Source organism: Colius striatus, chromosome 3 (assembly GCF_028858725.1).
Source record: "Colius striatus isolate bColStr4 chromosome 3, bColStr4.1.hap1, whole genome shotgun sequence".
Lineage (NCBI taxonomy): Eukaryota > Metazoa > Chordata > Aves > Coliiformes > Coliidae > Colius > Colius striatus.
Window position 1 is genome coordinate 93,771,500 of NC_084761.1, and position 25,010 is coordinate 93,796,509.

Genomic DNA, 25,010 nt, shown 5'->3' on the forward strand with positions numbered 1-25,010 from the left:
ACAGGAGACCGAGTAGGAAACATTGGTTGAAGCCTCGTTTTATTCTGCTGACAGTGGCAAATCATTAATGGCAGCACATTAATGTGGTTGGGGCACAAGCCCGATGGGGGAAACAAAACTGTTACACAAACGGGCCAGAAGCTTCCTGAAGGTGTTTGTCACGACAGACCGAAAACAAACCCGACGCACAGACGCCGAGGGGTTGAAACCGAATCCAGCGCGAGCAGACGGGAGGCTCAGTGCAGCTGCGTGGTGCCCAGCCCCACGGCGCTGGCGTAGGCCGTCAGGATGTCCACGACCTGGCGCGTCTCCAGCGTGAGGCGCGCCTCGCTCAGCCAGTCCTGCGCCACGCGCCGCGCCTCGCCGCGCAGCTGGTTCACCAGCTTGGCCGCCAGCTCCAGCTCGCCGCGCTCCACGCAGTACGAGGCGTACGACAGCAGCTTGAAGGGATCCAGGTCCTCGGGGCTCAGCTCCGCCGGCGGCTTCAGCTGCCGCGGCTGGAAGACGAGCAGCGACTGCAGGTAGGACAGGAAGTACTGGTACAGGCTGTTCCTGGTCTCGTCGATCATGGCCACCCTCCTGGCCAGCCTGTGCACGGTGCGGAAGCGTGCCCGCAGCGCCGCCTCGCTGTACACGCCGCGGGACAGCGACTGCGCCGGCAGCGCCGCCGTCAGAGCCTCGGCGAAGGCGTCGTCGGTGCAGCTCGACTTGACAGCGGCCACCGCGCCCGCCAGCGGCTCTGTGGGGCCGTCCTCGGAGCCCGTCCTCAGGCAGGACTTGAGGCCTTCCACCGCCAGCCACAGCTGGTGCGCCCTCCGCGCCTCCTCCTCCGCTACCGCGTGGCCTGCGCAACAAGCAGAGACGGGGGCTCGGAGCTGGGGCGCACCAAGGGAAGGGTTTGGGACTTCTGAGGAGGGGCCTCACCAATGCTGGGAAGAATATAAAGGGTGGGGGGCAAGGGGGTGGGGTGATGGTTTTTTTCCTCTAGTGTCCAGTGGCAGGACAGGGGGCAATGGACATGAGCTGGAACTCGCACAGTTCCACTTAAACACAAGGGAAAACTGCTTCAGTGGTTGGGTGAGGGAGCCCTGGCCCAGGCTGCCCAGGGAGGGGCTAGAGGCTCCTTCTCTGGAGGTTTCTAACCCCAGCTGGACACATTCCTGTGCCCCCTGTTCGATAGGGACCTGCTTTAGCAGGGAGTTGGTCCTTTCCACCCCCCACTCCCTATGTTCTGTGAACACAAGCAGGAATGGCCATCCCTTAAAACACTCCACTTGCAAAAGCAGCTCCAGCCCCTCAACACTTGGTCTCAAAGCAAGTCTGTTCCTCAGTTCCAGGGGGGAACCAGGCAACAGCACTGGTGCAGGGGGGAGCTGGTGGGTGCTGCTGACCAGGCACCAACCCCAGGCCTGTGGGCTCTGGGCCTGTGCTCTGGCAGCCAGGCTTGGGCAACGGGCACAAGGGGATCACGACTTTAGTCCTTAAGAAAAGGGGGTGTTGGTGCTCACTCTCAACTGCTTGCTCGATGCCCTTCAGCCTGGCGTACGCAGTGTTGATATCCAGCGTGAAGTTGTCGAGCTGTTCCTGGGTGAGGCGCCGGAACTGCATTTCCTGCTCACTGAGCTTCTCAGACAGGTTCTGAAACAGAGAGATACAGAACAGCTGCTTCTGGTCTGACAAATCAGATCTCACTCATTTGTAAGGCAGGTTTCCATCAATCTAGTGTTGTTAACCAACAACCATCCACGCTCAGGCACTTTCATCAAGCAGCCTGCATCCTGGAAGATGTTCAGGACTCCCATCCCATGAAGCATGTGCTTTGCTAGGGTTCAGTTCTCCCACTCTGCTTCCCTTGGGGCCCCCCTTACCTGCTCAAACTCCTCCTTGAGCTCCTGCTCCTGGATCTTGAGCACATCTCGCAGGTGGTCGGTGTGGGCGGCCGCCTGCCGCCGCAGCTGCGTCCGCATCTCGCTCTCCATCACCTCCCGCACTTCCTCCACCTGCAACACCAGCACCTGTCACCCTGCAGCTGCCCCTGTGCCACCCAGCAGGGCACACTCTCACCCCTGGCAGGGATGGGATCATCTTTCATAGAATGGTGGGAGTTGGAAGGGACCTTTAGAGATATCCAGTCCAACCCCCTGCAGAAGCAGGTTCACCTAGATCAGGTCACACGGGAACGTGTCCAGGCGGGTCTTGAAGACCTCCAGGGAAGGAGCCTCCACACCCTCCCTGGGCAGCCTGGGCCAGGGCTCCCTCACCCAAACAGCAGAGTAATTTTTCCTTATGTTTAAATGGAACAGCCCCAAGATGCTCACACCCAGTGAGATCAAATTCTCCTTTCCCCCGGTGACCCCATCCCCAGCAGTGATGGCAGCCAGGACAGCCAATCCCTGCTGTGCTGTGTTTTACCACCCTAACTCTGCACAAGCTGCCTCTTTACCATTTCCCATGCACACCTCTCCTGGACAGCCCCCAGCACTCACCCCTTCAGTGCCCCTCCTCTGACTCTCACAGCCTCTGAGACAGAGCTTCGGGCAGGCACATCAATGCCACGTTACCTTCTTCTCCTGTTCCAGCTCGATCTCGCTCTTGTGGTGCTCCAGAGCTTTGGCCACAGCTGCCTCAAAGGCCTTTTTGTCCTCCAGCTTCTGCTGCTGCAGGGCTGCCTCGATGTGCTGCTGCTCCCTCACCCGCTGCTCCGCCAGCTCCCTGTTGAGCTGGTCGATGCGGCGATGGGCGTGTGCGATGAGCGAGTTCAGGTCGTCTGTGGACAACTGGCCGGCTGAAAGGAACACCAACACAGGGAGGGTGTTGGGAAGGGCTGCAGAGAAACTGCCCCCCTGCCCCTAGAGCACTGAGGCTCCACCTGATGGATCAGAGAATGTGCTTTACCAAGAGTTGCCAGGTGGTTCAAGCCCCTGACCTGGGCTAATGCCCCCTTGGTGCCACTCTGTGAGCCACACCTGAGGCCAGCCCCTTCTGTCTGAGCGGGCACCTTCATTCCTCTGAAATTGCAGCTATTTTTTATGCTCCCATATCCATGTCACACTCAGTCAGATGAGACTGTCAGCAGCCCTGCCTGTTTCCTGCTCTGTGTGACAGCACAAGGCAGCAGCAGGGGATGTAAAACCCCAGCACCACAACCTCCAGCTGGCTATAAACTCATGCAAATTTGATCATCAAAACACTGAGGTCACTGGGAGAAACAGCCAGAATTAGGTTCTCTCCCCAACAGTCCTCTAGACCAACTGGTCCCCATCACATTTGTTACCCCAATTTGTACCTTTCAGGTTTGGCTACTCAAAGAGCAGCAGGGAGCACAACCACATCAGTGCCTGCTAAGGAGTTTGCAGGAGGACACAAGCAGCAGCTGTGTTCTGCACTGGGTACAGCTGTATGGCCTGTCCCAAAAGCCAGGCACTGCTCAGGACAGTACTCCTGCAGGGTCCAAAGCAAGTGAAACCACAGTCCTTCAGCCAGCCCTTGCACACAGCTTCCCTGGAACTGCTCAGAGTTTGTTTCTCACTGGAGTCTCAGCAGCACCCACTGATCAGCTTCAGTTCACACAGGGAATTCCAACCTGGCTCACACTGACCTGGGAAGTGCTGCTCTCCCAGGCAAAACCAGGACAGCTGCTGCCAGGGATCCCAAAGCATTCCTCAGCCTGAAATCGTTAGGAATGCAACTGTTCACCCCCCTTTGATGGCACTGCCTGGAATTTAGTGTGACAGACCACACAAACAGGAAAAGGACAGAGAGGAGATGACAGTCACAAGTTACAGGGACTCACCTAAGTCAGTTATCTCTGCAACAGAAAGAGGAGAGGTTGGAAAAGTTAATGCACATTCACTACAGCAAGTGAGACATGCAAAAAGTAACACAGAAAACTAACAGCTTCTTATCTACAGTGACTTAAACACGAGTTTGAGTCTTCAGGAAGAACAGTAGGTCGAGTACAAGGGCCTCTGTGGTACAGGCAGGACATAGCCCAAAACATCCCACCACTGAAATCACCTTTGGAAACCCACAGACAGATGCTGAAGTTCAACCAAAGCAAGGAATGCAAGCTTGGAGTGCAACAGGACACCTGGCATTTTAGCCTGACCTTTCTAGGTTCTTAAAAGCCAGCAGCAGTTGGTTAAGAAAGAAAGTCCCAAGCAGCAGCAAGTCCCAGACCCTGACAAGTCAGCCCTGGAGATCCTCAGGTAGGTCACACCAGAAGGAAAATGAGTGCCCTGAAGCTACAAGGAGATTCCCTTTCCTCCCTCCCAAGGACAGTGATCACAAACTCCTCTCTCCTGCGCAAGGAGAGGCAGCTCATGGAGATTTCAGGCAAAGAACTGCAGTGGGAACAGCACAAAGGTCAGACGCCTCCTGAGTGCTGCTGGGCAGCGTGCTCTGTGGTTCCAGGTGAGTTACTGCACCAGCTGAGTTCAGAAAGAACATAGAGTGGGGTAGGGAGGGCATGGACAGTGAATTCTCTCTCCCTGGGACACCAGGGGAAGGAAGAGACCTTTCAGCTACCCTTTGGTATTTATCACAGGAGAGCTACATCGTGTGTCACTTCCCATACAGCCCAGGGAGGCTCCACAGTTAACCCCCTTCCTATCACCTGTTTACATCCCTTATTGTCAACTCGTTTTCCCTTCAGACTAACCAAATGAGATGGAAAAGAGGAGGCTGGATGTTCAGTGATCACACAAACACTGCAAAGCCCAAGTGCCCCTGTGATGGGAGACTTACTGAGCCCCTTCCAGCCGGGCTGCACGTCGGGGGTGATGCTGTCAAGCTCCCGCTGGAACTCCTCTCTAGCTGTAGCCACAAGCTCATGGTATTGAGCCACGATCTTGGCCTCAGATTGTGCTGCCTGAACCTGTAACAAGCCAAAATGAGATCAGGTTATTTTTCAAGGCAAGTATTGAGAACAGAGGCAGGCCCTGAGTCAGTTATCAGCCTCACCTCCATTCTAACCACAGCAAACTCTCCTGGGGAGAAATACCCTACTCTGTGATACCAAACCTCTCATATCCAGTCATTATTGGCTGGAACTACCACTAATCCATCTCCCACAAACACTAACTACACAGCCAGGCTGGAGTCTAGACAGGACCAAAAGAATACCTTAAATTTAGCTCACATCTTTCAATGTGTCTCATTTTCTGTGCTTACAGCTATCACACAGGCCCAGGAAGCTCATCTTCTCAGGGCTGCCCTCCTCTCACTAAGTTTTGATGCTCCCACTCTTAGGCCAAATTCACTCAAAACACACCTGATGAATTTATCAGCTGTCCTGCAAAGGGAGAGAAACTTCATCTTTAAAGTTCTTCTGCAGTCTTCTGAGCTGTGTTTTACCCACCAGGTCATTAACACACACTGCTCCTGCTCCTCCCTAACCTAAATTCCTGTTGGCATCCAATGTAAAGAGTGACAAGTGGTCTCCAGGAAGGGCTGGCAGCAGGCTCCCTTGGCACAGGGTTCGGGTTCTGGCAAAGATCTTGACATAGAATCAGAGAATGGTAGGGGTTGGAAGGGACCTTTAGAAATCATCTAGTCCAACCCCCCTGCAGAAGCAGGTTCACCTAGATCAGGTCACATAGGGATGTGTCCAGGTGGGTCTTGAAGACCTCCAAGGAAGGAGCCTCCACACCTCCCTGGGCAGCCTGGGCCAGGGCTCCCTCACCTCAACAGTGAAATAGCTTTTTCTTATGTTTAAATGTTTCTTATGTGAGATTACTGGGAGTATCATCACCTCAAAGGCTGAGTATGGCTAAAAAACCCCAGGCGTGGGGCAGAGGGGCTGGAAAGCTGTCTGGAAGGAAAGGACCTGGGAGTGTTAATCAGCAGCTGAACACGAGCCAGCAGTGTGCCCAGGTGGCCAAGAAGGCCAATGGCATCCTGGCTTGTACCAGAGATACTGGGACCAGCAGGGCCAGGGCAGGGATTGTCCCCCTGTACTCAACACTGGTGAGGCTGCACCTCAAGTGCTTTGTTCACTTCTGGGCCCCTCACTACAGGAAAGACACTGAGGTGCTGGAGCGTGTCCAGAGACAGGAACAGGAGCTGGGGAAGGGTCTGGAGCACAAGTCTAATGGGGAGCAGCTGAAGAAACTGGGGATGTTTAGTCTGGAGGAGGCTGAGGGGAGACATGATCACTCTCTGCAACTCCCTGACAGGAGGATGTAAGTGAGGTGGGGGTTGGTCTCTTTTCCCATGAATGACAGAACACAAGGAAATGGCCTCAGGTTGCACCAGGGAACATTTAGACTGGAGATTAGGAAGAACTTTGTCATTAAGAGGGTTGTTTGGCACAGGCTGCCCAGGGGGGTGAGGGAGTCCCTATCCCTGGAGCTAATGCAAAGCTGTGGAGCTGAGGTGCTGAGGGCCATGGGTTAGTGGTGGCCTTGGCAGTGTGAGGGGAGGGGTTGGGCTCCAAGAGCTTAAAGGGCTTTTCCAGCCAAACTGATTCTGTGATTCTAAGAAAGGACAGCGTTTACACTTCAAAAACACTTCACCTGCTACAGAGGGTTTGGGAATGGGAGGTCAGCACAAACTGCCACGTGGTCCTTGCTGTGGAGACAGTTGTGGGGGGCCCATGGCAGCACTGGGCAGTACCTTTTTCACCACGTTGTCCAAGTCCACTATCATGTGATGGAGATTCTCCTCGGCCGCAGTGATGTGAGGCTTGGCCCCGGCCAGCTGAGCCTGCCTGGCGTTCTCAATCACACCCTTCATCTTCTCCAGCTCCTCTCTGAAAAGAGAAGCAGCTGCTCATTCTAAAACATCAAAGTCTTACAACAAAGCCCCAAAGAAGAGCTTACTTTATCTGTGTTTCTAGGAAGAACTACTGGGTAACTCCACTGGTGCTTCCCATCTGTCAGCTCTACGGCTCAGATGCCAGCAGTAAAGATTCTTTCTTTCCCACAGCCTGAAACCTAAAGGTGTCAGCACATCTGTTCCATGTAAAATGAGAGTTGTTTATGGTGTGATTAACACCCAGGACTTAGCTGGAGGTGAGGATGAAGAAGTTCACTGAAAGGACTTAGTCAAACTAAGTTGGAACGAGAAGGAAAACATCTCCCTCCCACAGCAGAGGGACGAGGAGACTTAATACAGATGGCTTACTCTTGCAGAAGGCTCTTGGACATGGTGAGTGCTGGAGGTAAACGAGGGTGGGAGGAAACTCATACAGCCCTGGACAGACAGATTCTTTCTTTTTGTGTAAGTAAGAACAACTGGAGATCAAGGGAAATGTGAAAAAATGCTCCTTGTCCAAATTCAAACCAATGGAGGTTTTTATGACACCCCTGGAATAAGGAGCAAGCTTGGAAAGAAAGTAAAAAGTGAAGGCATGTGGTTGAGCAGCAGACAATGAAAGCTGGTGCATGGGGGAGGTGGGGGAGTGCAGCTTTGGTTTACTCTTTAGAACCTCAGTTCCACTTCTTAATTATTTTCAGTCAGCACAGAGCTTCAAAAGCCAAAGGCATCTTGGGGGTGTTAAGAAGAGTGTGGCCAGCAGGTCAAGGGAGGTTCTGTTCCTCCTCTCCTCTGCTCTGGTGAGGCCTCATCTGGAGGCCTGTGTCCAGTTCTGGGCTCCTCAGATCAAGAGGGACAGGGAAGTGCTGGAGAGAGTCCAGCACAGGGCCACCAAGATGATCAGGGGAATGAAACATCTTCCATACGAGGAAAGGCTACAGGAACTGGGGCTGTTTAGTCTGGAGGAGACTGAGGGGGGATCTCATCAATACTTACAAATATCTAAATGCGGGTTTCAGGAGGTTGGGACATCCCTTTTTTCTATTGTATCCAGTGCCAGGACAAGGGGTAACAGGCACAAGCTGCAACACAGGCAGTTCCACCAGAGCATCAGGAGAAACTCCTTTGCTATTGAGGTGAGGGAGCCCTGGGAGGGTGTGGAGGTTCCTCTGGACATGCTCCTGTGCCCCCTGATCAAAGGGAACCTGCTTTAGCAGGGGGTTGGGCTGGACAAGCTCTGGAGATCCCTTCCAACCCCCCACCACTCTGGGATTCTCTGAGAAGGTTCCTCATACAGCTGCAAGGCTGATGGTGCCTTCTCAGCCTCAGAAGCATCAAAGAGGTTCCAAAATTCTTTCTCTCCTCATTGTAAGGGCAACATGGAGCTTTGTTTCTCATCTTAGTGCTGCTCCTGCAACCCCCCCTGCAGTGAATCTACACACCAGACTGCACACACATCAGGCAGTTGTGCAGAGCTTTGGGTCACCAGCAGGGCTCCACTCCAGAATTCATGTGTTTAGACACACACTTAATAAAATCCTTAAAAACAACTCTGCTGACAGGTAGAACTGCCAAACCATGCTGTGAAGCTTCATTTTTCATGATAACCAAAAGAAGGCAGTGATGGTACTGCCTCAGCACAGGGAGTGCAGTGATGGGGTCCTTACAACAGGTTAAATATTGACAAAATTATCCCAAAATCATACTGGAAGGATTATGGATATTTGTTTAATCTGATTTGAACTTGCCAACACTATAAGTACTAAAGAGATGAACCAGGACTGTTTCAGACTCTGGTACAGCAAGGACTATGTGCACAAGCACCAAAGATGTCCACAGTGCAAAGTGAAATGTTCCTTAGCGTGTGGAACCTTCCTGACTTGGCACAAACACGTCAGCTGAAGATGAACACAGCTGATTACACACCTTCTAGAAACTCACCTGGTCCCTGCCAGCCTTCACACAGGCAAGACTGCCTTGCCACTCCAGAAGCCTTAAAAATGAGCAACTTACTTGGCTTTGAGCAGGACATCAGCAGCTTCATCCACCGCCCTCCTCCGATCCTTCAGCGCTTCCTCCAGGGTACGCCACTGAGACGACTTCTTCTCCCCAGAAGCCTGAGAAGCACAGATTCCTCATTAGGGTCATTAGGATCACTAAATAACAGAGTTCTCTAACAAACCCCTGAAGCCTGAGCAGATGCACACGTTGCTGCACATTTCACTCTCACTGAGCAGTGTTCCTGTGTTTTACCAACAGCTCAGCTGGAAGCTTTACAAATGGGGTTTTCTCTTCTAATGGTTTGGTTTGGCTTCCTAGAACTACAGAATGGGAGGGGTTGGAAAGGGCCTTTAGAGATCATCTAGTCCAACTCCCCAGCAGAAGCAGGTCAACCTAGATCAGGTCACATAGGGATGTGTCCAGGCAGGTTTTGAAGACCTCCAAGGAAGGAGACTCCACACCCTCCCTGGGCAGCCTGTGCCAGGGCTCCTTCATCTCAAGGTGAAATAGTGTTTTTCTTATGTTTAAAGGGAACTTTTTGTGTTCCAGCTTCATCCCATCACCCCTTGTCCTGTTGCTAGATACCATCAAAAAAGAGGTGCCCCAACCTCCTGACGCCCACCATTTATATACTTGTAAATGTTACTAAGATCCCCTCCCAGTCTCCTCTTTTCCAGACTGAACAGCCCCAGTTCCTGCAGCCTTTCCTCATAAGGAAGATGCTCCAGTTTGGTTTGGTTTTTAACAGCCACAGCAGCCATTTGTCCAGGCAGCAGAATGACTCTATGGTGCCACCATGTTTTTAGAGGACGTCTCTCCATGTACTGAAGTACAATACTCTAAATACTCTGAATTTGCTTTTAAGCTTAAAAGTCCCATAATACTTTGAAGTTGCTCAATTTTAAAGTAAGCTTAAGTATTAAGCTTCAAAGCAAACTCTTAAGACACTTGTTTTACTAACTACTAGAATAAATCTTGAGTGCTTGTTTAGTTGCCCACATGCCCCTGTTTGATTCACCACTAAATTATATTCTCTGCTCCAGAACTGTGTGGGCAGCAGCAGTTCCACAAGAGCCCTGTGACTGGCACACCAGAACCACAAGCTGGTATTGCTCATACATCCCCTTCTCATTTCCAGACAAGAAATGAACAATCCAGCAAGAAGATCAGGGCAAAGGGCACAGTTCAATGGAATGACCAGGGTGGGCACAGTGATATGAGCATGGACAGCATGATAGTCTGATATCTTGGCACAAATGGGGTTGGGAATGGAAACACAAGGAATTCAGATACAATGTGAAGACTTGAGGTATTGATGACTTTAATGTATTGACTTGAAGTTTGCTTTAAAGGAGTTAGGGGAGTAGAAAACAAAACTGTAACAGCAAACCAGTTGTGTTATTCCACACAGTGGGAAGATGAGGCCAAACTGTGAGAAAAGCAAGGCCACTGCAAGAAGAGCTTCCAATTCTATGTTTCATTGTGAAATGAAACATTTTGCTGAGCTCCATAAAGGAAGAAACCCCAAGTGCCCATGTGTGCAGTTTACCTCAGAGTTGTCCATGGCCTCCCTCAGGACCTGCGAGTGAGCGTTCACTGCCTGCGCCGCCGCCTCCTGCGCCGTGATGGCCTGCAGGGTGACACGGGCTGTGCTGCTCAGGGCTGCCTCCAGAGATGCTGCAAGGGCTGCAAAGAAACAGCAACTACCTGAGTTAAACTAGAAAGAAAAGAGCATGAGAATTAGGTACTCGGTGGAAGAGCTTCAGCACATCTCTGCCACAGCAAAGGCACTTCTCCGTGAGTGGTTTCCCATCTTCATTTGTTCCCATCTTCATTTGTTATATGAAGAGGAAATCGAGTTGGAGGCCTGTGGCCAGTGGAGTTCCACAGGGATGGGTTCTGGGGCCAGTCTCATTCAACATCTTCATCAACCACCTGGATGAGGGGACAGAGTGACCCTCAGCAAGTTCCCTGATGACACCAAACTGGGAGCACTGGCTGATTCCCCAGAGGCTGTGCTGCCATTCAGCGGGATCTCGACCAGCTTGAGAGTTGGGCAGAGAGGAACCTCCTGAGGTTCAACAAGGACAAGTGCAGAGTCCTGCATCTGGGAATGAACAACCCCATGCACCAGGCTGGGGATTGACCTGCTGGAGAGCAGCACCAGGAGAGAGACCTGAGAGTGCTGGTTGATAAGAAGCTAACCATGAGCCAGCAATGTGCCCTCATGGCCAAGAAGGCCAATGGCATCCTGGGATGCATCAAGAAGAGTGTGGCCAGCAGGTCAAGGGAGGTTCTTCTCCCTCTCTACTCTGCCCTGGTGAGGCCTCATCTGGAGTCCTGTGTCCAGTTCTGGGCTCCTCAGCTCAAGAGGGACAGGGAAGTGCTGGAGAGAGTCCAGCACAGGGCCACCAAGATGATCAGGGGGCTGGAGCATCTTTCACACGAGGAAAGGCTGCGGGAACTGGGGCTGTTTAGTCTGGAGAAGAGGAGATTGAGGGGAGATCTTATTAACATTTATAAATATCTAAAGGGTGGGTGTCAGGAGGTTGGGACATCCCTTTTTTCTACTGTAGACAGTAACAGGACAAGGGGTGATGGGATGAAGCTGGAACACAAAAAGTTCCACTTAACTATAAGAAAAAGCTATTTCACTGTTGAGGTGAGGGAGCCCTGGCACAGGCTGCCCAAGGAGGTTGTGCAGGCTCCTTCACTGGAGGTTTCCAAACCCACCTGGACACATTCCTGTGCCCCCTGATCAATGGGAACCTGCTTTAGCAGGCTGCTGGGCTGGATGAGCTCTGGAGGGCCCTTCCAACCCCCACCATTCTGTGATTCTATGAAGACGGTTAGAGGATGGGAGCACGTGACAGATGAGAGGCTGAGAGCTCCAGGCTTCTAGGCTAAAGAATAGAATCTGAAGGGGTATCTTAAGTAATGCCTTCCACACCTAAAGGAAGGGACTGAACCAGAGGTGCCCAGTGAAATGCCAAGAGGCAACAGATCCAAGTGCCAACAAGAGAAATGAATTGGATGCATCAAGTTCTCCATCTTAACAAGCACTGGCAAAGCTGCTGAGAGAGATGGAACAATCTCCATCCTTGGAGAGCTTCAAATCTCCATGAGAGAAGGCCTTGAGCAACCTTCCTGTGGAAGAATCACTGTTTATACTTTTAGAGGGTGGCCAAACAAGGAACAGAGTTCCATGTTTCCTAGAGAAGTGGTTGATGCTCCAAGCCTCTCAGTGTCTAAGAGGCACTTTGGACAAGGCCCTTAACAACATGCTTTAGCTTGGTCAGCCCTGAGGGAGTCAGGCAGTTGGACTAGATGATCATTGGAGGTGCCTTCTGAAACAGGCTGTTTTAGTCCATTCTCACCTGCCCCAACTCTCCAGGCAGGGGTCTGGACTGGAGACCTTGGAGGTCCATTCCACCCCAAATTTTCCACCATTCTTTCACTGTCGGTTACTTCTTAGTGGGTGGAAGAAGCTTCAGCACCACTCATTCTGCCAACACAACACAGGGACAGCAACCAGGAGGTGTGCAACCAACTTGGAACTCTAAAGCCAATACAGTCCAACTCTTCTGTCACATACAACACATACAGGGAACCTCTCAGGAGGGACTCACCCGACACCTTCTCTTGCTCTTCCTTGTCTTGCTGGGCGAGCCGGGCTGCAACTTCCTCTGGGGACCGTTCCTTTAGAGCATGGGACCCTTCCTGTTCTTTACCTAAAAGAGTTCAAACTGCTTAAGAGAGACCTCAAATTACCACAGGGAAGTAACTTTCTTTTCTAAGCTGATTGTTAGTCAGTATCACTTTATAAACCTGACTACAGCCACGCTGAAACAACCTCAAGCATTTGTGTACCCAGAATTACAAAAGCCAGTCTCACATCTTCTTAAAATTCAAGACAGTAGCACCAATCTCTCTTGTGCATCTGCAGATTTTTTGTTGTCTAGTTATGAAAATGAACAAGATGCAGAAGTGCAAGGCAAAGCAAGAACAGTTATGGAGCCAAACTTTAAGTGAATATCTGTTCTTACTCTTTTTTCAGTTCTCCTTCAGCATATTTGGAGAGTCCAGTCAAAATAAAGAGAAACTGGTGAGAGGGCTACAGTGAGCCACAGTTACCCTCTACTGAGGCTGCTTAAAATGCCTTAAGAGTGAGCACTGACCTGAGTATTTCTCTCAAGAGCAGCTGCATTTGAACTGAGGAGGGCCCCAGGTTCTCAGCTCTCAGGTTCAGGCCCTGACAACAGCCATCAGGTTACCTCTGAATAGTGCTGATGTTAACTCAAAACCTGTTTGCTTATGGCTGGGATCCTTTCTATGAAATGTGTTCATACAGAAAGAAATCCACAGAATCTCATCTGAAAGAGACTATCACACAGAAGCTAGTGCTTCTTGTTGAGTCAAAGCATACATGCAGTGTCTTCACTTGGCCCTGGGCAGACACACTTGGCTGAACCTTGATCAGAAAGCCACAAAGAGCAGAGGCAAACTGGATTGGACAAGTTCAGTCCAGCATAAAGGCAGATTTGCCTCTTGCCTTCACACCTACACCTCACCCAAGTATGTCTCAGCTGCTTAATATGTTAAAAACCTATTAACAGACGATGGAAGTTGTTTCTTCTTCCAGCGGCACAAAGAATTGTGCCTTTAAAAACAGCCAAACACCAGCACAGAGGTAAGAATTTATGCACTCCAAGCTACAGGGTTTTGTGTGTTTTCCTCATTGTTCACATGACCTTTCTCACCTTCTTCAGTCTGTATCCCCGGAGCTGGCACTGACATGGCTACACCCGTTGCAGAGATGATCTGTGCTGCAGCCTTGCCTGCTGATAAATGCAGTTATGGAACAAATCCAGTTAGTATCTATCAGCTATAATGCCAAAAAAAGGATGTAAGACTTAACCTTTCTCCTCTGGAAAAGAGTCTTATTTGGACACTGATGATATTATTTCCAGAAAGAGAAAAATCTCTGGCAAAGAGCAACCAGGTATTACTTAAACACAGGCACCCACACAGACACGGGAGATAAATGCATAAAGATGTCACAACTGTTCCTCTCTAAACCAGTCACATTTGATCTAACTTTACAGTAGCTCAGAAATGATCTGAAGTTAAGCTCCTTGTGCTTGCATTAACAAGAGGAGGCAAACGGCCCCAGAGTGCAGCACCCAAAGTGCTCTTCCTGCTGAGCCTCACACCTAGACTGTGCAGGATAGTCACTGTTTATATCTTAGAGTCCAAACAGAATATATTTAATTCAAAATAGGGAGAGAAAGTCATTTCAGGTAAAATTTCTTAGGACTGAAAAGAAAACAACATGAATTCTAAGAAATTACAACGTACTCAACTTCAGCCACTCCAAAGGACTATTCTAACCTGCCCTAGCACATATGATACAGGAGACCATTAGCTCTTTTGCTTCTCTCTACATCACATTCTACAAATGTACCTTCTTTTTCCTCAGAAGGAGCAACAGCTTCTGTTTTGCTCAGCTGGGATTTGGTAGCAGGCTGTTCAGACTCTTTCATTACTTCTGCTACAGATGAGATCTTCAGTGGACCTTGTTGTATCTTGAAAGATCAAAAATAAGAGCTATCAGCAGTTTTCTGAACAGCCTGTGCCTCACTGATTCCATTATAGTGGAAAAGAACATCTCCACATCCAGATGGCTGGGTCTGAAATCTAAATGCAAGGTGCACATGAAAACAGTAGCGAGGCCAAACCATTTCTTGCCTTGATTTTAAGTTTAGAAGGAATCTTTACAGTTTTCACCTCCCCAAAACTGAAGAGCACAGAGGTGGCAGTTTTCACTACAAATATTTATTAAGGTATGCATCAAAAGTAAATAATGTCACTTCCCAAACATCCCAAACACTTCAGAGTGCTTTGAAAGACCACAGATAATACAGAAACTCTACAAACTACATGAAGGTCTGACACAATCCCAGTCACCTTTCCCATCCTGCCCAGTTTCTAGGCAATTCCTTTTCAAGTTGAGGGGAAAAAAACCCACACATAATAGTTCTAGAGATAGGTGAGTGCACAATTAAAGATGTGCTTTAAAAACAGAACAAACACGATGCTTTTGGCTGGAATGATCAAGAGTTCACAACTGGCTTCCCTTTAAAAGGACCTGATGCCAGGGTTTGGGGCAGACAAACGCCTCCTCAAGCACAGAGTACTCTGAGGGGTTGTGATATTAATCCTTTAATAACAATCATGCAAAGCCACAAGGTAACTTTGCCATCTGACCAGTCAGTTGTGTGAAATGTGCTGGTTCCTGGGAGGCATTAGGATCGTGGATGATCACAAGCCGAGTGTAGCTAAAACCAGAACAGGTACAGTTTTGGTTAACTGATACTCTCTTGTTCATTAAGAACAGCTTTCTTAAAGTCTACTTTAAAAATATTTGGGCTTTCTTGATGGCCATGTGTACCTTGACTTCTGAAAGCTCAGGACAACCACAGCCAGAGCAGCTTTTCAGCACTCTTGAATAATTGGGAAGCGTTTGCTTTCAGATGCAGGAAAACACTTCCAGATCCCATTTCCAGACTTGTGCTGAAGGCTGCACCAAGCTTTCCCTTCTGCAGGGTGGTGTCACTGAGATTTCAAAGTATGATGCTTGTGGGTGGCTCTGGACCTTTCAAATCTTTACTCATTCAAAAACTTTCTCATCCCTCTAAAATAAATTGAGCTTAAAATAACAGTTTTTGTAATCCTGCTACACTGCTAATTACACTAAGCTTCTAAAATAAGGCAATTCTAGCACGTCACCTACCCCTCTGGCTCCCCAACTTCTTTCTAAGCAGGGCAGCTATTCAGTTAGCATCCTACTGGATTATTTTACTGCAAATAAAACCAACAGTTTTGCAATGCACAGACCACAAGATGATGAAGGGAAACACACAAGCAGCACCGTTAAGCAACACAAAGAAGATAAAAGCTAAGAGTAAATGCTCTCTTGAAAGAAAAGGGAAATGAAAAGGTGAGGTGAAAGCTCTCCCCTTACCGGTTTCTTTGGCATGGGTGTGCTGTAAGGTGCAGGACCAAGTGCCATCTCAAAGAGCTTCCCAGAGTAGGGCACGGCCTTCTCCACGCTCTCGCGGAAGTGTGTGTCATAGCTGGCGTACAGCACGGTGCCACCTACCCCTCCACCCACAAACAGCACACCTGCACCCAGGATTTTGCCTACAGAAACCCTGAGGAGGGGAGGAAGAAGAGTGAAAGTTGGGTAAATTGTATTACATGACAAACATCAAACAGTTTGAGTCTTGTGCATGCAGTTGGGGACAACTGCTCTGTCCCAGAAGCTTTCAAACCCTGCACCCACACTTCAGAGCACGGAATGGTGGAGGTTGGAAGAGACCTCTTAAGCTCATCCAGCCCAACCCCCTGCTAAAGCAGGTTCCCCTCGATCAGGGGGCACAGGAACGTGTCCAGGAGGGTTTGGAAACCTCCAGAGGAGAAGCCTCCACACCCTCCCTGGGCAGCCTGGGCCAGGGCTCCCTCACCTCAGCACCAAGCAGCTTCTCCTCATGTTTAAGTGAAACTGTCTGTGTTCCAGCTTACATCCATTACCCCATGTGTTGATGAGGTTCCCCCTTAGTCAAACAGCCCCAGTCTCATGACATTTCCTTGTAAGAAAGATGTTCCAGTCCCCTCAGCATCTTTGCAGCCCTCATTCAGCACCAGCAAATCCCTGCTCCACAACCAACCCAAAGCTGAGGCAGCAACCCACAACTTTCCTTCTAAGCACTGATCACCTCGATTAGCTTCATTTAAATCTGACTGAAGCAAACCAGGAACACAGAGATCCATGAGAACAAGAGTTCCTCAGGAAAGCAGTTCCCACCAGCAGCAATGTGCAGAGGCAGTCCCTCCCTCCCCCAGCCCCCACGCACCCGGACTCTCCGGAGGGACTGGCGTAGCCCCGGGACGGGCGGAACGGCCGCAGCGACGCTCTCCCACGGCGGCTGCTCTGCACAGGGGGAGGAGGAATTAGAAGTAATTAGGCCTTTTGGAAAATGAGCTTTAAAAAAACCCCAAGCAAACAACACAAACCACCCCACCCCTGGTTATTTCTGTCTTGGTTTTGCCTATGTTCCCAGCCTCCAGCCTGGGCAGCACAGCTGCTGAGATCAGATTCTCTTCAGCGATGTCTCTGCTGTGAGCGGTGCAGGAGGCCACAGCAGCTGCTTAAACACTTACAGCTATTACAAACTCTAATACTTGAAGCTACTTTTATTTCTGAAGACATACAAGTAGTTCTCCTTCAGCTTCCAAACCAAGCCTGCCTCATTAATCAACACCACATACACTTTCCAGGCAGACATCACATTACCATATAGATTACATCGCTCCATGCAGAGTGATGTTTCATCATCTACTCAACACCAACCACATTAACCAACAGTTTTCTCTCTTCATATTTCACCTGAAAACTAAGATTTACCAGAAAGACTGGTTAAGCTACTCCAGCCTACAGGAAGACAAACACTGTTCACCCCCTCAAGTGGGTTTTTCCCCCCGACACACACGTGAATTGCAGGGAGAAACACAGGACTCATGGAAAATCAGTGTGAGGCACAAAAGGAACTTTTCTCATGCTCAGACGTTTGGGGCAAGGAGAAATTTTCTCTTTGGAAAAGAAAACTGGTTGATGCTTTGTGACAACATATTCCCAGAAGGTGGGTTTCTCTGTCTGCATGTGGCAGTAACAAGTACAAACCTTGTCATGTCCCATCCCTGCCCAACAGAGGAAAGGCAGGGACACTGAATCCTTATTCTTTCCAGAACAGCAGCCAAATGCTTTTTAATTAGTCAGAGGAGCACGTGTACAGCAACAGGAAACGTGCTCTTCTCACCCTGAGAGCTTCAGGAGCCCTGACTGTGCCCTGTGGCTGGTTTTACTGGTTTACAATGCACAGGAGACAAGAAGCATCTTCTGTAATTTGTCATTATTTGACTTGATTGCCCCAGAAGCACAAACTGAAGCTTCATTGGCCCTTTCAAGGGGAACTTCACTAACAAAAACCTCCTAAATCATTCTGTAACCGACAGCTGGAGGTGCTTCCAATAGGACCCAATCACACCACAAAGCCTGTGATGTGCAAAATGTTTCAGCATTATGTGTACAGCTCAGCCCAACAACACGAGTTATATTCTCCTGATCACTTCCATGTCAGTCCCTTTGGCATTGTTCAGCACTTATGCTTTGTACACCAGTGAGGGGGCTGGGTTTTGTGGTGGGATTACTGGTTTTAGTGACCTGATCTAGGTGAATCTCCTTGAGCAGGGGGGTTGGACTAGATGATCTCTAAAGGTCCCTTCCAACCCCTACCATTCTGTGATTCTCTTTGGATCAGATGATCTTTTGAGGTCCTTCCCAAGCAGAGCTGTTCCATGATTAGCCAAATCCTCCTTTCTACTCATCATTCCTCAGAATGGGAGCAACCAAAAGGCAGGTGCTCAGTCTGTACCAGTGTACACACAGTGACAACCCAAATCCCAAACAGCCCCATCAGCTTTTTCGTTTCAAAATGCTGCAACAAACAGAAACTGCCACAGCTGGCCAGGGGAACAACCACCAAAAAATCTTTAGGTACCAATGGTTTACGAGCAGAATCATCAAATCACAGAATGGCAGGGTTGGAGGGAACCCTTAATCATCTAGTCCAACCCCCCTGCAGAAGCAGGTCCACCTAGATCAGGTCCAAGTCTAATTTATCCCCCTCACATCCAATCACCTCCAAAAATCACTGATTTCTTTTTAAAAATCAATCTTTTTAGAGAGATTGCTCTCTTCTGGCCATGACAATAACCTTGTTTATATTTGCTATATCACTGTAACTCGGAAAACTACAAGTAAGTTTCTCCTGTCCCTTTTGTGTCATTTCCAGGAGTTTCTAGTTTGTTTAGACCCCTGTTATTTACTCTTAATAATGGATTTGAATGGATTTACAATCTGGAAGAAATACACCATGCATATGTTGCTGTGTCCTGTGAAAGGCAGAAAGAAACCTTGTGCAGTCCTGGAAGAGAAGACAGAGCAAAGCCTTTGGAGAAGCCCCAGGCACACAGCATGGGTCTCATAGCTGGGGCACTGCAGGGCAGCTGGAGTCAACAGGGATTCACCAAGGGGAAATCCTCTCTGACCAATCTGTTGTCTTCTATGAGTGCATAAGGTAGATGAGTCAAGGTAGATGTCATCTACCTTGACTTCAGCAAGGCTTTTGACACCATCTCTCATAACATCCTCATCAGAAAGCTCAGGCAGTGTGGCTTGGATGAGTGCACAGTGAGGTGGATCAAGAGCTGGCTGAATGACAGAGCCCAGAGGGTGCTGATCAATGGCACAGAGTTGAGTTGGAGGCCTGTGGCCAGTGGAGTTCCAAAGGGATTGGTTCTGGGGCCAGTCTTGTTCAACATCTTCATCAGCCACCTGGATGAGGGGACAGAGTGACCCTCAGCAAGTTCCCTGATGACACCAAACTGGGAGCACTGGCTGATTCCCCAGAGGCTGTGCTGCCATTCAGCGGGATCTCGACCGACTGGAGAGTTGGGCAGAGAGGAACCTCCTGAGGTTCAACAAGGACAAGTGCAGAGTCCTGCATCTGGGAAGGAACAACCCCATGCACCAGCACAGGCTGGGGATTGACCTGCTGGAGAGCAGCACCAGGAGAGAGACCTGGGAGTGCTGGTTGACAATAAACTAACCATGAGCCAGCAATGTGCCCTCATGGCCAAGAAGGCCAACGGCATCCTGGGATGCATCAAGAAGAGTGTGGCCAGCAGGTCAAGGGAGGTTCTTCTCCCTCTCTACTCTGCCCTAGTGAGGCCTCATCTGGTGTCCTGTGTCCAGTTCTGGGCTCCTCAGCTCAAGCTTCTGGAGAGAGTCCAGCACAGGGCCACCCAGATGATCAGGGGAATGGAACATCTTTCATGTGAGGAAAGGCTGCAGGAACTGGGGCTGTTTAGTCTGGAGGAGACTGAGGGGGGATCTCATTACTATTTACAACTATCTAAATGGTGGGTGTCAGGAGGTTGGGGCATCAATTTTTTTGTTGTATACAGTGACAGGACAAGGGGTAATGGAAAGAAGCTGGAACACAAAAAGTTCCCTTTAAACATAAGGAAGAACTATTTCACTGTTGAGGTGAAAGTACTGGCCCAGGCTGCCCAGGCAGGGTGTGAAGGCTCCTTCTCTGGAGATTTCCAAACCAACCTGGACACACTCCTGTGCCCCCTGATCAAGGGGAACCTGCTTTGGCAGGGGGTTGGGCTGGATGAGCTTTGGAGGTCCCTTCCAACCCCCACCATTCTGACATTCTGTGATTTCCCTCTATATGAATAAAATGAAGCAAAATGTGTAAAAAACTCTTTCATTGCATGCTCATTTTTGCTGTCCAAACTGTTATACTTGATCTCATCAGGAAATGCAAGTAAAGGGAAAAAAAAAGTGACTTTCTGAAGTAAGGAAACAAACAAGGATCCAGACAACAAAGTGTACAGAGTGCTGTGGCCTCTCAGTGCTTGCATGGTTCTTCCACCATTTACAGACCACAGACTTCCACGCTGCAAAGCACACCACCAGCTTTTCCAGCGCTGCACAGTCATTTAAAGGTGCACACATGCAAACAGCCAGAGTGATAAACATCTGCAAAAGCCTGTTTTCCATCTTCTCAATGCCCAGCTCCAACTTTCCACAGGCCTGCAAACCCTGAGCTTTATTTCAGCGGGCATCAGATGACCTGGCCTGGAGAGCTCTCCAAGCCTTCTACAGCAGCAGAGGCCATGCCAGGTGCTGGGGTGGCAAAGGCTGACAGCTTCAAAGCAGTTGCCTTTCCACCAGAGAGCAGGGGGCTGAACACACAGCTTTTCCTCTTTTAACTGTGTGAAGGGCCACGAACGCCGCAGTGTACAGCAGAAAATAAAAGTGATCTCATCGGGTTAATTTTTATCACCGTTCAGCAGACACCTGAAACACGAGCTGGGCCTTAGTAGAGGAGTCCCCCTACATCTATAAAGCCTCGCAGGCTCCTGAAGCTGACCGGCTGCTGTACAGCGGCTCCGCAGCATATTCTCACCCTGATCTCTGCAGATGAGCGTGGGCAAAGGCTCGGGGCACACGCCCAACGGGCACTGTCACCCTGCACTGCACACTGTCTGCTCCTCGTGCCTGTCGCCGAGGACCAACGGGCCCCTTCCCTCGCAGCTCCTCATCACGCCAAGCGCCGGGGCGGGACGTGGCAGGCCTCTGAGGTGCCCGGGGAGCCAAGGTCACGTCCTTCGGCGGGGCAGCGGGCCCGGGCGCCGCGGAGCCGGCCGGCAGGGTGCCGCCGCCGAGCCCTGCCGCCCCTCCAGCCTCAGCCGCCGCGGCCCGGGGCTGCTCGGGCGGGGCCGGGGGTTGAGACGGCGGCGGCAGCGGGGCCGGTGGCTGAGGTGGCGGCGGGAGCGGAGCCGGGGGCCCAGGTAGCGGCGGAGACTACAGGTCCCGGCATGCAGCGCGGCGCGCCCCGGCCCGCGCAGCGGGTTATGCGTAGAGGACTACGAGGCCCGGCATGCCTTGCGCGCGGAGCGCCCGTCCGCCCCGCGTGGGGCCGGCGCGGTGCACGCCGGGACCTGTAGTTGAGCCGGCGCCGCCGTCCGTAGCCGCCGCCCGCCCCGGCGCTCCTCAACGGCCGAGCAGCCAACGGCGGCCCGCGCGCGCCGCGCCACTCAGAGCAGACGGAGCCGCGCGCAGAGCACGCGCCGCGCCGCAACCCCCGCTCCTCCGGGCCGGCCCGGGCCCCGCCAAGCCTCACCGCCCGGAAGGCGGCCGGCAACGGAGGCAGGTCGCGGAGCCGCCCCGGGGCCGCGCGCCGCCCGCCGCCCCACTCACCTGCGCTGCCGCAGCGGCTCCCGCTCGGTGGCACGCGCGCAGCATGGCCGCGGGCCCGCGCTGCAGCCGAAGGGCAGCGCCGCCGGCCGCCGCCCACGCACACACAGCGCGGCTTCCGCTCCGCCGGGGCGGCGCTGCTCCGGCGCCGAGCGACGGCCCAATCGCGGGCCAGGGGACACGCCACGGGCCTGCGTCACTTCCTGCCGCCGGCGCCGCGGCCCTGACGCGCGGCGGCTCCGGTGGCGCACGCGCGGGACAGCGCCAGCGTCACCCGCCACACACCGGGAACAGGCGGCCCCGGGGACGGGCTGCTCGGCAGCTGCTCCCGCGCGGCGTGACCTTCCCCGGCCCCCGAGACATGGCGGCGGCGGCGGCGCGCGGGGCCGTGGCGGGTCGGTGGCGGGGCGCGGCCGGGCCGGGGCCGGGGCGGTGTAGGGTGCTGGCGGGGCGGGGCGGCTGCTGAGCGTCTGTCCGGCTGCTGAGCGTCTGTCCGGTTCTCCGCAGGGCTCCTGCGGCGCTGGGCGCCCCGGGCCGGCCGCGGCCCCGGCGCCGGCTCCGCTCTCTCCGGCCGCCCTCTCTCCGGCTGCTCCGCCCGCTGCGTCCGGACGGCGCGGGCACCGGCGGCGGCCCCGCTCTGGACACCGCTCTGGGGGAACCCGCCTGCGGTCACCGGCTCAGTCCTCAGCAGGTACGGGCTGCGCGGTGCTTTCTGCAAAGCGAGCTTTTATAAACCTCTTTGAGAAGCTTCATGGGCTGCTTTTACTGTACTCCCCTGCTCTGCTGTAGCCCTGAGCCTCTTCAGTTCTGTTAGGCGTAACAGCTGAACTGGGGTGAGAAACGGAACGTGCTTTGCAGACACAGACTTTGCAAATAGCTGATAGTTCTCTTGCCGATGATTAATGTTGTAAGTTCTGAACACCAACGACCACTGAATGTTTGCTTTTTGGTTTTAACCACCTTTGGCATGTGAAATCAAAAGAAGCAAGCAGTTCTGTGTGGAATAATATGCATGAGATGAATTTTGACTGGAGTTGGCACAGTGGTTGCCATTCATACAAACACCCTCCTTAAGGACCATGCTGTACTGTTAGATGAGTTCTTGTGAACCTTGAAACAAATGACAGCCCCTTGTGCTTTCTCTTTATGTCAGCAAGCCAGTGATCGCTTTTTCTAAAGAGATGCATGATTCTTCATCCTTTTCTAAAGAGGTGCTTCATTCCTGTTCTGTTTTTTCCTCTGTTCTGGGGGTGGTTTTTAGTGTCACACCTCTACTTCCAAGTATACTCCAGCAGCCAGTGAGGACCCTCACTTACTGCAGCTTACGGAACGGGAAGAGGAAAAGTGTGAAGTCTGTTGTCAAGAGGTTCCTCCGGCTGCACAACGGCCTTTGGGTTAGGAGACAGGTAAGACTGCTTTGGTAATATTTCAACATCTTCGTCAACCACCTGGATGAGGGGACAGAGTGACCCTCAGCAAGTTCCCTGATGGCACCAAACTGGGAGCACTGGCTGATTCCCCAGAGGCTGTGCTGCCATTCAGCAGGATCTCGACTGGCTTGAGAGTTGGGCAGAGAGGAACCTCCTGAGGTTCAACAAGGACAAGTGCAGAGTCCTGCACCTGGGAAGGAACAACCCCATGCACCAGGACAGGCTGGGGATTGACCTGCTGAAGAGCAGCTCTGCAGAGAGAGACCTGGGAGTCCTGATTTATAATAAACTGAACATGAGCCAGCAACATGCCCTCGTGGCCAAGAAGGCCAATGGCATCCTGGGATGCATCAAGAAGAGTGTGGGCAGCAGGTTGAGGGAGGTTCTGCTCCCCCTCTACTCTGCTCTGGTGAGGCCTCATCTGGAGTCCTGTGTGCAGTTCTGGGCTCCTCAGCTCAAGAGGGACAGGGAAGTGCTGGAGAGAGTCCAGCACAGGGCCACCAAGATAATCAAGGGAATGGAACATCTTTCGTATGAGGAAAGGCTGCAGGAACTGGGGCTGTTTAGTCCGGAATACACTGAGGGGAGATTTCATTAATATTGAGCCTCATTAATATTTACAGATATCTAACTGGTGGGTGTCACGAGGTTGGGGCAGCACTTATTTTCTGTTGTATGCAGTGACAAGACAAGGGGTGATGGAAAGAAGCTGGAACACAAAAAGCTCCATTTAAACACAAGGAAAAACTTTTTCACTGCTCAGGTGAGGGAGCCCTGGCACAGGCTGCCCAGGGAGGGTGTGGAGGCTCCTTCTCAGGAGGTTTTCAAAACCTGCCTGGCCGTGTTCCTATGTGACCTGATCTAGGTGGACCTGCTTCTGCAAGGGAGTTGGACTAAATGATTTCCAAAGGTCCCCTTCTGTGATTCTGTGAATGTTCGTGTCAGGGACTAGTTGTTTCCTCTTCGTTACAGGGCAGTAGCTAGTAGGGAAGTTTTAAAAAGCTCCTTAGAGGCCCCTGTTCTTCCTAAGACTGGGGGATTTGTCCTGATTCACATACCAGTATCACTGTAAAGGTGTATTTGCAGTGACCCACTTAAAAGTCTTTCTGTCTCTTTTCTTCTCACAGTCTGGTTACAAGAAGAAACTGTGGAAGAAGTCAGCTGCCCAGAAGAAGCGATTGAGAGATCTGATATTGTGCACTAGAACCCAGTGTAAACTCCTTGATAAAATGACCACTTCCTTCTGGAAAAGAAGGAACTGGTACGTTGATGATCCCTACCAGAAGTATCACGATCGCACGAATCTCCGTGTGTAGAAGCGCAGTTTGCATCTTTCTGGGAAAGAGGTGGTGGTACCTGTGCTGTGGTCTTAATTTTAGAAGAGAAAGCTGTTCTAAATAAACATGTTTCTCATCTGATCAGAATTGTGGGTATCAATGCCCAAAATAAAGGAATATTCAGGATTATCTTGAGCTGCAGTGTGTGTTTCATTTAGCAGAGATCAAGCTGGTCGCCTGCAGGTTCTGTTGTTTTCCCAGGATTGTGTGTAACGTGGACAAATGCAGTGTAAACATCACTAAAAGGAATGATTCTACATATTTAATCTTTAAGAAACTTGTTTAAATAACCTCTGTGGTCCATACTTACTGGTAGCTCCCTGAATGTACTCATTGGGGAAGGGAAGAAAGGAGCAGGGGCTGTGTCAGCGCTGTTGCCATGTCTCTGTGCTAGAGAGTGTCAGGAAAAACAGTGTTTCTTGGCTATGTGCAGTTTTTATAACTGGTCTTAAAATGTACTGGCCACCAAACTGCAGTTCAGGGCTCACAGTTTGTACCCTCCATTGGGTTTGGAGTAGCAGAATGTATTTTTTAGGTCCTACATCCTCAAGCAGTTAGTTCTTGGTTTACGTCTTGCTTTAAGACTAACTCCAA

General features: G+C 51.1%; 2 protein-coding genes across 6 annotated transcripts; one reads left to right on the forward strand and one right to left on the reverse strand.

Moving 5' to 3' along the window:
* Positions 1-22: 22 nt before the first annotated feature.
* On the reverse strand, positions 23-21,761 carry IMMT (inner membrane mitochondrial protein). 5 transcript variants are annotated; one of them, XM_061991882.1, is made up of 14 exons: positions 21,653-21,761; positions 16,674-16,750; positions 15,782-15,971; positions 14,222-14,342; positions 13,518-13,595; positions 12,387-12,488; positions 10,307-10,443; positions 8,770-8,873; positions 6,616-6,751; positions 4,747-4,876; positions 2,562-2,785; positions 1,869-2,000; positions 1,509-1,638; positions 23-844 (listed from the first exon to the last, which is right to left on the reverse strand). In XM_061991882.1, exons 1-14 carry the CDS (start codon positions 21,695-21,697, stop codon positions 237-239), a joined length of 2,214 nt encoding a protein of 737 aa, XP_061847866.1. In that variant the 5' UTR covers positions 21,698-21,761; the 3' UTR covers positions 23-236. The 5 variants fall into 5 exon arrangements, with proteins under 5 accessions (XP_061847866.1, XP_061847865.1, XP_061847868.1 ...); XM_061991881.1 differs by having other exon boundaries at positions 13,518-13,598; positions 21,653-21,760; XM_061991884.1 differs by having other exon boundaries at positions 13,518-13,598; positions 16,674-16,745; positions 21,653-21,759.
* Positions 21,696-24,545, forward strand: MRPL35 (mitochondrial ribosomal protein L35). The gene is made up of 5 exons (XM_061993226.1): positions 21,696-22,044; positions 22,136-22,340; positions 22,911-23,055; positions 23,192-23,488; positions 24,207-24,545. Exons 1-5 carry the CDS (start codon positions 21,696-21,698, stop codon positions 24,393-24,395), a joined length of 1,185 nt encoding a protein of 394 aa, XP_061849210.1. The 3' UTR covers positions 24,396-24,545.
* The last annotated feature ends 465 nt before the right edge of the window (positions 24,546-25,010 follow it).

Bases quoted from the DNA above. Each gene is read 5' to 3' on its own strand.
- IMMT (XM_061991881.1), bottom strand. From the start codon at position 21,697: ATGCTGCGCGCGTGCCACCGAGCGGGAGCCGCTGCGGCAGCGCAG. The intron at 13,599-14,221 runs GTACATTTGTAG...TGCATTTATCAG, and splicing joins TCCTTCTGAGGAAAAAGAAG to CAGGCAAGGCTGCAGCACAG. The intron at 2,786-4,746 runs GTAAGTCTCCCA...TGTTCCTTTCAG, and splicing joins GCCCGGCTGGAAGGGGCTCA to CCGGCCAGTTGTCCACAGAC.
- MRPL35 (XM_061993226.1), top strand. From the start codon at position 21,696: ATGGCCGCGGGCCCGCGCTGCAGCCGAAGGGCAGCGCCGCCGGCCGCC. The intron at 22,341-22,910 runs GTACGGGCTGCG...GGTGGTTTTTAG, and splicing joins ACCGGCTCAGTCCTCAGCAG to TGTCACACCTCTACTTCCAA. The intron at 23,056-23,191 runs GTAAGACTGCTT...GCTGCCATTCAG, and splicing joins GCCTTTGGGTTAGGAGACAG to CAGGATCTCGACTGGCTTGA.